At 42.9% G+C, this 16,808-nt stretch overlaps 1 protein-coding gene across 1 annotated transcript in view; it reads left to right on the top strand.

The window, feature by feature from the left end:
* The window catches only part of LOC123486599 (unconventional myosin-XV-like), a gene marked incomplete at both ends in the record, with an annotated part of 156,734 nt that extends 141,445 nt beyond the window's left edge, over positions 1 to 15,289 (top strand). The window contains 10 exon segments of the mRNA XM_045217963.1: positions 1,521 to 1,584; positions 1,760 to 1,833; positions 1,960 to 2,042; positions 3,368 to 3,498; positions 7,199 to 7,293; positions 7,511 to 7,588; positions 8,242 to 8,338; positions 10,003 to 10,163; positions 14,610 to 14,743; positions 15,156 to 15,289. Coding sequence (XP_045073898.1) covers positions 1,521 to 1,584; positions 1,760 to 1,833; positions 1,960 to 2,042; positions 3,368 to 3,498; positions 7,199 to 7,293; positions 7,511 to 7,588; positions 8,242 to 8,338; positions 10,003 to 10,163; positions 14,610 to 14,743; positions 15,156 to 15,289 — 1,051 coding nt within the window.
* Positions 15,290 to 16,808: the final 1,519 nt, after the last annotated feature.

Below are 16,808 nucleotides of genomic sequence, written 5' to 3'. Positions count from 1 at the left end.
CCCCAGTCTCCACTGTCTGAATCTCTGATAGTGTTCCATTATATCTCTCTCTCCCCAGTCTCCACTGTCTGAATCTCTGATAGTGTTCCATTATATCTCTCTCCCCCAGTCTCCACTGTCTGAATCTCTGATAGTGTTCCATTATATCTCTCTCTCCCCCAGTCTCCACTGTCTGAATCTCTGATAGTGTTCCATTATCTCTGTCTCTCTCCCAGTCTCCACTGTCTGAATCTCTGATAGTGTTCCATTATATCTCTCTCTCCCCCAGTCTCCACTGTCTGAATCTCTGATAGTGTTCCATTATATCTCTCTCTCCCCCAGTCTCCACTGTCTGAATCTCTGATAGTGTTCCATTATATCTCTCCCCCAGTCTCCACTGTCTGAATCTCTGATAGTGTTCCATTATATCTCTCCCTCCCCCAGTCTCCACTGTCTGAATCTCTGATAGTGTTCCATTATATCTCTCCCTCCCCCAGTCTCCACTGTCTGAATCTCTGATAGTGTTCCATTATATCTCTCTCCCAATCTCCACTGTCTGAATCTCTGAAAGTGTTCCATTATATATCTCTCCCAGTCTCCACTGTCTGAATCTCTGATAGTGTTCCATTATATCTCTCTCCCCCAGTCTCCACTGTCTGAATCTCTGATAGTGTTCCATTATCTCTGTCTCTCTCCCAGTCTCCACTGTCTGAATCTCTGATAGTGTTCCATTATATCTCTCTCTCCCCCAGTCTCCACTGTCTGAATCTCTGATAGTGTTCCATTATATCTCTCCCCCAGTCTCCACTGTCTGAATCTCTGATAGTGTTCCATTATATCTCTCCTCCCCCAGTCTCCACTGTCTGAATCTCTGATAGTGTTCCATTATTATATATCTCCCCCAGTCTCCACTGTCTGAATCTCTGATAGTGTTCTATTATATATCTCTCTCCCAGTCTCCACTGTCTGAATCTCTGATAGTGTTCCATTATATCTCTCCCTCCCCAGTCTCCACTGTCTGAATCTCTGATAGTGTTCCATTATATCTCTCTCTCCCCCAGTCTCCACTGTCTGAATCTCTGATAGTGTTCCATTATATCTCTCTCTCTCCCAGTCTCCACTGTCTGAATCTCTGATAGTGTTCCATTATATCTCTCTCCCCCCAGTCTCCACTGTCTGAATCTCTGATAGTGTTCCATTATATCTCTCCTCCCCCAGTCTCCACTGTCTGAATCTCTGATAGTGTTCCATTATATATCTCTCCCCCAGTCTCCACTGTCTGAATCTCTGATAGTGTTCCATTATATCTCTCTCTCTCCCAGTCTCCACTGTCTGAATCTCTGATAGTGTTCCATTATATCTCTCCCTCCCCCAGTCTCCACTGTCTGAATCTCTGATAGTGTTCCATTATATCTCTCTCCCCCAGTCTCCACTGTCTGAATCTCTGATAGTGTTCCATTATATCTCTCTCTCCCCCAGTCTCCACTGTCTGAATCTCTGATAGTGTTCCATTATATCTCTCTCTCCCCCAGTCTCCACTGTCTGAATCTCTGATAGATTTCTCTGATCCTGCTATGAACAGAGTGGCTACAGACATCTTCCTATGTAAGTTATATGTCACACTATGTCATGCTATGTCACACTATGTAATGCTATGTCACACTATGTCATGCTATGTCATTTTATGCCTTTGTCACGCTCCGTTATGTTAAGTCATGGTATATCATGTCCTGCTATGTCCTGGTATGTCATGATATGTCCTACTATGTCATGTTCATAGCGGTGATGCGTTTTATGGGAGACCACCCCCTGAAGGGACTGACAGAACAGGAAGTAGTCAAGACCTTCCTCAAGGTAACACCCACACCAGTAACAGTTGGTGGTTAGTGTTGTGTTTCTGGTAACACCCACACCATTAACAGTTGGTGGTTAGTGTCATGTTTCTGACAGCTGTGTGATGTGTGTGTTCTCCCTCTCTAGCTGATTGGAGAGTTTGGTCTGATGAAGGATGAAGCCTACTGTCAACTCCTCAAACAGATTACAGGAAACACCAGCTCTAAACCGTAAGACCCTAACTCTAACCCCTGGTCTCTAACCCCTGACCCTACTGTCAACTCCTCAAACAGATTACAGGAAACACCAGCTCCTAAACCGTAAGACCCTAACTCTAACCCCTGGTCTCTAACCCCTGACCTACTGTCAACTCCTCAAACAGATTACAGGAAACACCAGCTCTAAACCGTAAGACCCTAACTCTAACCCCTGGTCTCTAACCCCTGACCCTACTGTCAACTCCTCAAACAGATTACAGGAAACACCAGCTCTAAACCGTAAGACCCTAACTCTAACCCCTGGTCTCTAACCCTGACCCTACTGTCAACTCCTCAAACAGATTACAGGAAACACCAGCTCTAAACCGTAAGACCCTAACTCTAACCCCTGGTCTCTAACCCCTGACCCTACTGTCAACTCCTCAAACAGATTACAGGAAACACCAGCTCTAAACCGTAAGACCCTAACTCTAACCCCTGGTCTCTAACCCCTGACCCTACTGTCAACTCCTCAAACAGATTACAGGAAACACCAGCTCCTAAACCGTAAGACCCTAACTCTAACCCCTGGTCTCTAACCCCTGACCCTACTGTCAACTCCTCAAACAGATTACAGGAAACACCAGCTCTAAACCGTAAGACCCTAACTCCTAACCCCTGGTCTCTAACCCCTGACCCTACTGTCAACTCCTCAAACAGATTACAGGAAACACCAGCTCTAAACCGTAAGACCTAACTCTAACCCCTGGTCTCTAACCCTGACCCTACTGTCAACTCCTCAAACAGATTACAGGAAACACCAGCTCTAAACCGTAAGACCCTAACTCTAACCCCTGGTCTCAACCCCTGGTCTCTAACCCTGACCTTACTGTCAACTCCTCAAACAGATTACAGGAAACACCAGCTCTAAACCGTAAGACCCTAACTCCTAACCCCTGGTCTCTAACCCCTGACCCTACTGTCAACTCCTCAAACAGATTACAGGAAACACCAGCTCTAAACCGTAAGACCCTAACTCTAACCCCTGGTCTCTAACCCCTGACCTCTAACCCCTGACCCTACTGTCAACTCCTCAAACAGATTACAGGAAACACCAGCTCTAAACCGTAAGACCTAACTCCTAACCCCTGGTCTCTAACCCCTGACCCTACTGTCAACTCCTCAAACAGATTACAGGAAACACCAGCTCTAAACCGTAAGACCCTAACTCTAACCCCTGGTCTCTAACCCCTGACCCTACTGTCAACTCCTCAAACAGATTACAGGAAACACCAGCTCTAAACCGTAAGACCCTAACTCTAACCCCTGGTCTCTAACCCATGACCTCTAACCTTTAGGGACAGTTGTCAGCGTGGTTGGAGGTTGCTCTACATCCTGACTGCATTCCATCGCTGCTCCGAGGTCCTGAAGCCCTTCTTGTTAAAGTTCCTACAGGACGCCTGCTGCAGCCAGGGAGGACTGTTTCAGGGTAGGTGTCTGAAGATAGTAGAGAAATAGCAGAGCTAGTAGGCCTGTATACAGTGGGGAAAAAAAGTATTTAGTCAGCCACCAATTGTGCAAGTTCTCCCACTTAAAAAGATGAGAGAGGCCTGTAATTTTCATCATAGGTACACGTCAACTATGACAGACAAATTGAGAAAAGAAATCCAGAAAATCACATTGTAGGATTTTTAATGAATTTATTTGCAAATTATGGTGGAAAATAAGTATTTGGTCACCTACAAACAAGCAAGATTTCTGGCTCTCACAGACCTGTAACTTCTTCTTTAAGAGGCTCCTCTGTCCTCCACTCGTTACCTGTATTAATGGCACCTGTTTGAACTTGTTATCAGTATAAAAGACACCTGTCCACAACCTCAAACAGTCACACTCCAAACTCCACTATGGCCAAGACCAAAGAGCTGTCAAAGGACACCAGAAACAAAATTGTAGACCTGCACCAGGCTGGGAAGACTGAATCTGCAATAGGTAAGCAGCTTGGTTTGAATAAATCAACTGTGGGAGCAATTATTAGGAAATGGAAGACATACAAGACCACTGATAATCTCCCTCGATCTGGGGCTCCACGCAGATCTCACCCCGTGGGGTCAAAATGATCACAAGAACGGTGAGCAAAAATCCCAGAACCACACGGGGGGACCTAGTGAATGACCTGCAGAGAGCTTGGACCAAAGTAACAAAGCCTACCATCAGTAACACACTACGCCGCCAGGGACTCATATCCTGCAGTGCAAGACGTGTCCCCCTGCTTAAGCCAGTACATGTCCATGCCCGTCTGAACTTTGCTAGAGTGCATTTGGATGATCCAGAAGAGGATTGGGAGAATGTCATATGGTCAGATGAAACCAAAATATAACTTTTTGGTAAAAACTCAACTCGTCGTGTTTGGAGGACAAAGAATGCCGAGTTGCATCCAAAGAACACCATACCTACTGTGAAGCATGGGGGTGGAAACATCATGCTTTGGGGCTGTTTTTCTGCAAAGGGACCAGGACGACTGATCCGTGTAAAGGAAAGAATGAATGGGGCCATGTATCGTGAGATTTTGAGTGAAAACCTCCTTCCATCAGCAAGGGCATTGAAGATGAAACGTGGCTGGGTCTTTCCAGCATGACAATGATCCCAAACACACCGCCCGGGCAACGAGGAGTGGCTTCGTAAGAAGCATTTCAAGGTCCTGGAGTGGCCTAGCCAGTCTCCAGATCTCAACCCCATAGAAAATCTTTGGAGGGAGTTGAAAGTCCGTGTTGCCCAGCGACAGCCCCAAACACCACTGCTCTAGAGGAGCTCTGCATGGAGGAATGGGCCAAAATACCAGAAACAGTGTGTGAAAACCTTGTGAAGACTTACAGAAAACGTTTGACCTGTGTCATTGCCAACAAAGGGTATATAACAAAGTATTGAGAAACTTTTGTTATTGACCAAATACTTATTTTCCACCATAATATGCAAATAAATTCATGAAAAATCCTACAATGTGATTTTCTGGGGAAAAAAATCTCATTTTGTCTGTCATCGTTGACGTGTACCTATGATGAAAATTACAGGCCTCTCTCATCTTTTTAAGTGGGAGAACTTGCACAATTGGTGGCTGACTAAATACTTTTTTTCCCCACTGTATACAGTACCAGTCAAAAGTTTGGACACACCTACTCATTCCACGGTTTTTCTTAATTTTTTTAACTATTTTCTACATTGTAGAATAATAGTGAAGACATCAAAACTATGAAATAACACATAATGTAGTAACCAAAAAAGGGTTAAACAAATCAAAAATATATTTTATATTTGAGATTCTTCAAAGTCGCCACCCTTTGCCTTGATGACAGCTTTGCACACTCTTGGCATTCTCTCAACCAGCTTCATGAGGTAGTCACCTGGAATGCATTTCAGTTAACAGGTGTGCCTTGTTAAAAGTTAGTTTGTAGAATTTCTTTCCTTCTCAATGTGTTTGAGCCAATCAGTTGTGTTGTGAAAAGGTAGGGGTGAAGACCAAGTCCATATTATGGCAAGAACAGCTCAGATAAGCAAAGAGAAACGACAGTCCATTATTACTTTAAGACATGAAGGTCAGTCAATATGGAACATTTCACGAAGTGCAGTGCTAAAAAACCCATCAAGCGCTATGATGAAACTGGCTCTCATGACGACCGCCACAGGAAAGGAAGACCTCTGCTGCAGAGGATAAGTTCATTAGAGTTACCAGCCTCAGAAATTGCAGCCCAAATAAATGTTTCAGAGTTCAAGTAACAGACACATCTCAACATCAACTGTTCAGATGAGACTGGGTGAATCAGGCCTTCATGGTCAAATTGCTGCAAAGAAACCACTACTAAAGGACACCAATAAGAAGAAGAGACTTGCTTGGGCCAAGAAACACGAGCAATGGACATTAGACTGGTGGAAATCTGTCCTTTGGTCTGATGAGTCCAAATTTGAGATTTTTGGTTTCAATTGTGAGACGCAGAGTAGATGAACGGATGATCTCCGCATGTGTGGTTCCCACCGTGAATCATGGAGGAGGAGGTGTGGTGGTGTGGGGGTGCTTTGCTGGTGACACTGTTTATTTTATTTTATTTTTTCATCTTTATTTAACTAGGCAAGTCAGTTATGAACAAATTCTTATTTACAATGAAGGCCTACACCGGCCAAACCCGGACGACGCTGGGCCAATTGTGCGCCGCCCTATGGGACTCCCAATCACGGCCGGTTGTGATACAGCCTGGAACCGAACCAGAGGGGTCTGTAGTGACGCCTCAAGCATTGAGATGCAGTGCCTTAGACCACTGCACCACTCGGGAGCCCAGTGGCAGCACTGTCAGGGATTTATTTAGAATTCAAGGCACACTTAACCAGCATGGCTACCACAGCAATCTACAGCGATACGCCATCCCATCTGGTTTGGGCTTAGTGGGACTATCATTTGTTTTTCAACAGGACAATGACCCAGCACACCTCCAGGCTGTGTAAGGGCTATTTGACCAAGAAGGAGAGTGATGGAGTGCTGCATCAGATAACCTGGCCTCCACAATCACCCGACCTCAACCCAATTGAGATGGTTTGGGATGAGTTGGACCGCAGAGTGAAGGAAAAGCAGTCATAAAGTGCTCAGCATATGTGGGAACCCCTTCAAGACTGTTGGAAAAGCATTCCAGGTGAAGCTGGTCGAGAGAAATGCCAAGAGTGTGCAAAGCTGTCATCAAGGCAAAGGGTGGCGACTTTGAAGAATCTCAAATATAACACATATTTTGATTTGTTTAACACTTTCTTTGGTTACTACATGATTCCATATGTGTTATTTCATAGTTTTGACTTCTTCACTATTTTTCTACAATGTAGAAAATAGTTAAAAAAAATAAAGAAAAACCCTTGAATGAGTAGGTGTGTCCAAACTTTTGACTGGTGCTGTAAATACAACACTGGTTTTGTAAAGTATTGTATATCAGTCACATTTACACATACCTCTGTGGAGGTAATGTTGATGTGTATTAGGGATAGTCCTCTGGGTATAGCGACAATGGGGTCATTTACATTATCCCTTTATATACATTACTCTCCAGGTAATGTTGCTGTGTATTGATATGTATATTGTTCATGTGTATTCTCCAGATAATGTTGCTGTGTATTGTATTGATAGGTACAGTATATTGTTAATGTGTATTATCCAGGTATAGCGAAGGCTTGTGAGCAGAACCTGAGGAAGACCTATCGGTACGGAGGACGCATCATTCCTCCTAGCGGCATGGAACTCAAAGCTATGCTGGTTAGTACTGACCTCTAACCCCTAGTCCTAACCCTTAACCTCTGACCCCTAGTCCTAACCCTTAACCTCTGACCTGTGGTGGTCAGTAATGATCACTAGCGTTGCTACGTTCTCCAAAAAAACGAAATCTTGAACGTCGCTAAATAACCAGCTAACAAATGTCCAAACAGTTTGGATAACCCCTGACCTCTACACTCTAACCCCTGACCTCTGACAGGCGGGGAGGAGCTCCAAGCGACAGCTGTTCCTGTTCCCAGGAGGCATCGAACGCCACCTGAAGATCAAGACGTGCTCTGTGAGTCTCCTAGACTGTGTCCGTTTCTTTCTGTCTCTCCTGTGTGTGTCTGTGTCAGTGGATTGTGATCATGTGTTCTCCTGTGCTGCAGGTGGCCCTGATCATGTGTTCTCCTGTGCTGCAGGTGGCTCTGATCATGTGTTCTCCTGTGCTGCAGGTGGCCCTGATCATGTGTTCTCCTGTGCTGCAGGTGGCTCTGATCATGTGTTCTCCTGTGCTGCAGGTGGCCCTGATCATGTGTTCTCCTGTGCTGCAGGTGGCTCTGATCATGTGTTCTCCTGTGCTGCAGGTGGCCCTGATCATGTGTTCTCCCTGTGCTGCAGGTGGCCCTGATCATGTGTTCTCCTGTGCTGCAGGTGGCTCTGATCATGTGTTCTCCTGTGCTGCAGGTGGCTCTGATCATGTGTTCTCCTGTGCTGCAGGTGGCTCTGATCATGTGTTCTCCTGTGCTGCAGGTGGCTCTGATCATGTGTTCTCCTGTGCTGCAGGTGGCCCTGATCATGTGTTCTCCTGTGCTGCAGGTGGCCCTGATCATGTGTTCTCCTGTGCTGCAGGTGGCTCTGATCATGTGTTCTCCTGTGCTGCAGGTGGCTCTGATCATGTGTTCTCCTGTGCTGCAGGTGGCTCTGATCATGTGTTCTCCTGTGCTGCAGGTGGCTCTGGATGTGATAGAGGAGCTGTGTTATGAGATGGGCCTACACAGACTGGAGGCCATTGACGAATACACTGTCTTCCTGGTCACGAGAAGAGGTTCACACACACACACACACACACACACACACACACCAGAGATACACACACACACACACACACACACACCAGAGATACACACACACACACACACACACACACACACACACGAGATACACACATACACACACACACACACCAGAGATACACACACACACACACACACCAGAGATACACACACAAACACACACACACACACACACACACGCACGACTCCAACACCATCATTAAGTTTGCCGACGACACAACAGTGGTAGGCCTGATCACCGACAACGATGAGACAGCCTATAGGGAGGAGGTCAGAGATCTGGCCGTGTGGTGCCAGGACAACAACCTCTCCCTCAACGTGACCAAGACAAAGGAGATGATTGTGGACTACAGGAAAAAAAGAGGACTGAGCACGCCCCATTCTCATCGACGGGGCTGTAGTGGAACAGGTTGAGAGCTTCCAGTTCCTTGGTGTCCACATCACCAACGAACTATCATGGTCCAAGCACACCAAGACAGTCGTGAAGAGGGCACGACAAGCCTATTCCCCCTCAGGAGACTAAAAGATTTGGCATGGGTCCTCAGATCCTCAAAAAATTCTACAGCTGCACCATCGAGAGCATCCTGACTGGTTGCATCACCGCCTGGTATGGCAACTGCTTGGCCTCTGACCGCAAGGCACTACAGAGGGTAGTGCGTACGGCCCAGTACATCACTGGGGCAAAGCTCCCTGCCATCCAAGACCTCTATACCAGGCGGTGTCAGAGGAAGGCCCTCAAAATTGTCAAAGACTCCAGCCACCCTAGTCATAGACTGTTCTCTCTGCTACCGCACGGCAAGCGGTACCCGGAGTGCCAAGTCTAGGTCCAAAAGGCTTCTCAACAGCTTCTACCCACAAGCCATAAGACTCCTGAACAGCTAATCATGGCTACCGGACTATTTGCACTGCCCCCACCCCATCCTTTTTACGCTGCTGCTACTCTGTTAAGTATTTATGCATAGTCACTTTAACTCTACCCACATGTACATATTACCTCAACTACCTCAACTAGCCGGTGCCCCACATTGACTCTGCACCGTACTCCCCTGTATATATAGCCTCCTACTGTCACTTTATTTTTACTTCTGCTCTTTGTTTTTCTCAACACTTTTTTTGTTGTTGTTTTATTCTTACTTTTTTTGTTTAAAATAAACGCACTGTTGGTTAAGGGCTGTAAGTAAGCATTTCACTGTAATGTCTGCACTTGTTGTATTCGGCGCATGTGACCAATAAAATTTGATTTGATTTGATTTGATTTGATTTGATACACACACACACACACACCAGAGATTCACAAACACACACACACACACACACCAGAGATACACACATACACACACACACACCAGAGATACACACACACACACAATACTATAATATTACAGTTTGTGTCTGTCTGTCTGTCTGTCTGTCTGTCTGTCTGTCTGTCTGTCTTGCTGTCTGTCTGTCTGTCTGTCTGTACTATAATATTACAGTTTGTGTCTGTCTGTCTGTCTGTCTGTCTGTCTTGCTGTCTGTCTGTCTGTCTGTCCATACTATAATATTACAGTTTGTGTCTGTCTGTCTGTCTGTCTGTCTGTCTGTCTGTCCATACTATAATATTACAGTTTGTGTCTGTCTGTCTGTCTGTCTCCAGGTCAGAATGTCCGTCCCCTCAATAAGCAGGAGTACATCCTGGACATTACTACGGAGGCGGAGCCAGTGGACAGTACCTACAGCCTGTGGTTCAGGAGGGTCATCTGGACACAGACGCTCAAATTAGACAACGAGCTCTGGGTCACCATGCATTATAACCAGGTATAACAACCAGCTTTGCCTTATGATGCATTATAACCAGGTATAACAACCAGCTCTGCCTTATGATGTATTATAACCAGGTATAACAACACCATGATGCATTATAACCAGGTATAACAACACTATGATGCATTATAACCAGGTATAACAACACTATGATGCATTATAACCAGGTATAACAACACTATGATGCATTATAACCAGGTATAACAACACTATGATGCATTATAACCAGGTATAACAACTCTATGATGCATTATAACCAGGTATAACAACACGATGATGCATTATAACCAGGTATAACAACACTATGATGCATTATAACCAGGTATAACAACACTATGATGCATTATAACCAGGTATAACAACACTATTATGCATTATAACCAGGTATAACAACTCTATGATGCATTATAACCAGGTATAACAACACGATGATGCATTATAACCAGGTATAACAACACTATGATGCATTATAACCAGGTATAACAACACTATGATGCATTATAACCAGGTATAACAACTCTATGATGCATTATAACCAGGTATAACAACACTATGATGCATTATAACCAGGTATAACAACACTATGATGCATTATAACCAGGTATAACAACACGATGATGCATTCTAACCAGGTATAACAACACTATGATGCATTATAACCAGGTATAACAACATGATGATGCATTATAACCAGGTATAACAACACGATGATGCATTATAACCAGGTATAACAACACTATGATGCATTCTAACCAGGTATAACAACACTATGATGCATTATAACCAGGTATAACAACACTATGATGCATTCTAACCAGGTATAACAACACTATGATGCATTATAACCAGGTATAACAACACGATGATGCATTATAACCAGGTATAACAACACGATGATGCATTATAACCAGGTATAACAACACGATGATGCATTATAACCAGGTATAACAACACTATGATGCATTATAGCCAGGTATAACAACATAATGCAGTACAACCAGGTATAACAAAACTATTATGCATTCTAACCAGGTATAACAACACGATGATGCATTCTAACCAGGTATAACAACACTATGATGTATTATAACCAGGTATAACAACACTATGATGCATTATAACCAGGTATAACAACACGATGATGCATTCTAACCAGGTATAACAACACGATGATGCATTATAACCAGGTATAACAACACTATGATGCATTATAGCCAGGTATAACAACATAATGCAGTACAACCAGGTATAACAAAACTATTATGCATTCTAACCAGGTATAACAACACGATGATGCATTCTAACCAGGTATAACAACACTATGATGTATTATAACCAGGTATAACAACACTATGATGTATTATAACCAGGTATAACAACACCATGATGCATTATAACCAGGTATAACAACACGATGATTCATTATAACCAGGTATAACAACACGATGATGCATTATAACCAGGTATAACAACACTATGATGTATTATAACCAGGTATAACAACACCATGATGCATTATAGCCAGGTATAACAACATGATGCAGTACAACCAGGTATAACAAAACTATTATGCATTCTAACCAGGTATAACAACACAATGATGCATTCTAACCAGGTATAACAACACTATGATGTATTATAACCAGGTATAACAACACTATGATGCATTATAACCAGGTATAACAACTCTATGATGCATTATAACAACACGATGATGCATTCTAACCAGGTATAACAACACTATGATGTATTATAACCAGGTATAACAACACTATGATGCATTCTAACCAGGTATAACAACACTATGATGCATTATAACCAGGTATAACAACACTATGATGCATTATAACCAGGTATAACAACACTATGATGCATTTTAACCAGGTATAACAACACTATGATGCATTATAGCCAGGTATAACAACATGATGCAGTACAACCAGGTATAACAAAACTATTATGCATTCTAACCAGGTATAACACCACTATGATGCATTATAACCAGGTATAAAACACTATGATGCATTATAACCAGGTATAAAAACACTATGATGCATTATAGCCAGGTATAACATAATCATGCATTATAGCCAGGTATAACATCATGATGCATTATAACCAGGTATAACAACACTATGATGCATTACAACCAGGCATAACAACACTATGATGCATTATAACCAGGCATAACAACACTATGATGCATTATAACCAGGCATAACAACACTATTATGCATTATAACCAGGCATAACAACACTATTATGCATTATAACCAGGCATAACAACACTATGATGCATTATAACAGGCATAACAACACTATTATGCATTATAACCAGGCATAACAACACTATTATGCATTATAACCAGGTATAACAACACTATGATGCATTATAGCCAGGTATAACATCATGATGCATTATAGCCAGGTATAACATCATGATGCATTATAGCCAGGTATAACATAATGATGCATTATAGCCAGGTATAACATCATGATGCATTATAACCAGGTATAACAACACTATGATGCATTACAAGCAGGTATAACATCATGATGCATTATAACCAGGTATAACAACACTATTATGCATTATAACCAGGCATAACAACACTATTATGCATTATAACCAGGCATAACAACACTATTATGCATTATAACCAGGCATAACAACACTATGATGCATTATAACAGGCATAACAACACTATTATGCATTATAACCAGGTATAACAACACTATGATGCATTATAGCCAGGTATAACATCATGATTCATTATAGCCAGGTATAACATCATGATGCATTATAACCAGGTATAACAACACTATGATGCATTACAACCAGGTATAACATCATGATGCATTATAGACAGGTATAACATCATGATGCATTATAACCAGGCATAACAACACTTATGCATTATAACCAGGTATAACAACACTATGATGTATTATAGCCAGGTATAACATCATGATGCATTATAGCCAGGTATAACATCATGATGCATTTTAACCAGGTATAACAACACTATGATGCATTACAACCAGGTATAACATCATGATGCATTATAGCCAGGTATAACAACACTATGATGCATTATAACCAGGCATAACAACACTTATGCATTATAACCAGGTATAACAACACTATGATGTATTATAGCCAGGTATAACATCATGATGCATTATAGCCAGGTATAACAACACTATGATGCATTTTAGCCAGGTATAACATCATGATGCATTATAGCCAGGTATAACATCATGATGCATTACAACCAGGTATAACATCATGATGCATTATAGCCAGGTATAACATCATGATGCATTATAACCAGGCATAACAACACTTATGCATTATAACCAGGTATAACAACACTATGATGCATTATAGCCAGGTATAACATCATGATGCATTTTAACCAGGTATAACAACACTATGATGCATTACAACCAGGTATAACATCATGATGCATTATAGCCAGGTATAACAACACTATGATGCATTATAACCAGGCATAACAACACTTATGCATTATAACCAGGTATAACAACACTATGATGTATTATAGCCAGGTATAACATCATGATGCATTATAGCCAGGTATAACAACACTATGATGCATTATAGCCAGGTATAACATCATGATGCATTATAGCCAGGTATAACATCATGATGCATTATAGCCAGGTATAACATCATGATGCATTATAGCCAGGTATAACATCATGATGCATTATAGCCAGGTATAACATCATGATGCATTATAGCCAGGTATAACATCATGATGCATTATAGCCAGGTATAACATCATGATGCAATATAACCAGGTATAACATCATGATGCATTATAACCAGGTATAACATCATGATGCATTATAGCCAGGTATAACATCATGATGCATTATAGCCAGGTATAACATCATGATGCATTATAACCAGGTATAACATCATGATGCATTATAGCCAGGTATAACAACACTATGATGCATTATAGCCAGGTATAACATCATGATGTATTATAGCCAGTTATAACAACACTATGATGCATTATAGCCAGGTATAACATCATGATGCATTATAGCCAGGTATAACAACACTATGATGCATTATAGCCAGGTATAACATCATGATGCATTATAGCCAGGTATAACACCATGATGCATTATAGCCAGGTATAACATCATGATGCATTATAGCCAGGTATAACATCATGATGCATTATAACCAGGTATAACACCATGATGCATTATAGCCAGGTATAACATCATGATGCATTATAGCCAGGTATAACATCATGATGCATTATAGCCAGGTATAACATCATGATGCATTATAGCCAGGTATAACATCATGATGCATTATAACCAGGTATAACAACACTATGATGCATTACAAGCAGGTATAACAGTCAGCTCTGTGTTACGACGCTTTATAACAGGTGCTTCCAGACTACCGTAAGGGCCTGATGAACATCCTGCCCAGAGGTAAAGTCTCTGAACAGCAGTTCCTCCAGATCTCTAAACTATCAGCTCTACAACACAGAGCCAAGGACATCACATTCATACCCAGCATGTAAGAACACATCTCTCCATCATCTCTATGTAATCTCTCCATCATCTCTGTCATCTCTCCATCATCTCTATGTAATCTCTCCATCATCTCTATGTAATCTCTACATCATCTCTATGTAATCAATCCGTCATCTCTATGTAATCACTCCATCATCTCTGTCATCGCTCCATCATCTCTATGTAATCTCTCCATCATCTCTGTCATCTCGCCATCATCTCTATGTAATCTCTCCATCATCTCTAAGTCATCTCTCCATCATCTCTATGTAATCTCTACATCATCTCTATGTAATCTCTCCATCATCTCTAAATCATCTCTCCATCATGTCAATGAATGTAAAAAGCCTATAACTGAGAAAAGTTCCCCCTTCTTTCTCCCTCTCCCTCTCTCTCTCTCTCTCTCTCTCTCTCAGCCATGAGTTGTCAGAGTACACCCCCCCCCCCCTGTTCGGGAAGCAGCCCCCCCAGGCATGGGTCACCATGGTAACACAGCACATGCAGCAGGTCCAGACCCTCAGCCCGCACCAGGCCAGAGCTCAGTTCCTGGGTAGGACACAGACACACATCTAGCACAGACAATACATATACACCCCTTCAAATGTCTGGCTCACATACAATACATATACAGCAGTGTGTGGACACCCCTTCAAATGACTGGATCACATACAATACATATACAGCAGTGTGTGGACACCCCTTCAAATGGCTGGATCACATACAATACATATACAGAAGTGTGTGGACACCCCTTCAAATGACTGGATTCTATTTCAGCCACACCCGCTGCTGACAGGTGTATCAAATCGAGCACACCGCCATGCAATCTCCATAGACAAACATTAGCAGTATAATGGCCTTACTGAAGAGCTCAGTGACAATTAACGTGGCACCGTCATAGGATGCCACCTTTCCAACAAGTCAGTTTGTCAAATGTCTGCCCTGCTAGAGCTGCCCCGGTCAACTGTAAGTGCTGTTATTGTGAAGTGGAAACGTCTAGGAGCAACAACGGCTCAGCCTCGAAGTGGTAGGCCACACCAAGCTCACAGAATGGGACCGGCGAGTGCTGAAGCGCGTAACAATTGTTTGTCCTCGGTTGCAACACTCACTACTGAGTTCCAAACTGTCTCTGGAAGAAATGTCAGCACAAGAACTGTTCGTCGGGAGATCCATGAAATGGGTTTCCATGGCCGAGCAGCCACACACAAGCCTAAGATCACCATGCGCAATGCCAAGCGTCGGCTGGAGCAGTGGAAATGCGTTCTCTGGAGTGATGAATCACTCTTCACCATCTGGTGACGTACGAATCTGGGTTTGGCAGATTCCAGGAGAACACTACCTGCCGCAATGCATAGTGCCAACTGTAAAGTTTGGTGGAGGAGGAATAATGGTCTGGGGCTGTTTTTCATTGTTCTGGCTAGGCCCCTTAGTTCCAGTGAAGGGAAATCTTAACACTACAGCATACAATGACATTCTAGACGATTCTGTGCTTCCAACTTTGTGGCAACAGTTTGGGGAAGGACCTTTCCTGTTTCAGCATGACAATGCCCCCGTGCACAAAGCGAGGTCCATACAGAAATGGTTTGTTGAGACCGGTGTGGAAGAACTTGACTAGCCTGCACAGAGCCCTGACCTTAACACCTTTGGGATGAATTGAAACTCTGACTGCGAGCCAGGCCTAATCGCCCAAAATCAGTGCCCGACCTCACTAATGCTCTTGTGGCTGAATGGAAGCAAGTCCCCCGCAGCAATGTTCCAACATCTAGTGGAAAGCCTTCCCAGAAGAGTGGAGGCTGTTATAGCAGCAAAGGGGGGACCAACTCCATATTAATGACCATGATTTTGGAATGAAATGTTCGACAAGCAGGTGTCCACATCCTATTGGCCATGTAGTGTAGCTACTACTACTACTACTACTAGCAGGTGTCCACATCCTATTGGCCATGTAGTGTAGCTACTACTACAACTACTGCTACTACTACTACTACTACTACTAGCAGGTGTCCACATACTGTTGGCCATGTAGTGTCCTACTACTACTACTACTAGGAGGTGTCCACATCCTGTTG

Source organism: Coregonus clupeaformis, unplaced genomic scaffold (assembly GCF_020615455.1).
Source record: "Coregonus clupeaformis isolate EN_2021a unplaced genomic scaffold, ASM2061545v1 scaf1292, whole genome shotgun sequence".
Lineage (NCBI taxonomy): Eukaryota > Metazoa > Chordata > Actinopteri > Salmoniformes > Salmonidae > Coregonus > Coregonus clupeaformis.
The sequence above is the reverse complement of the archived record's forward strand: the minus strand, read 5'-3'. Positions and strand labels throughout refer to the sequence as shown.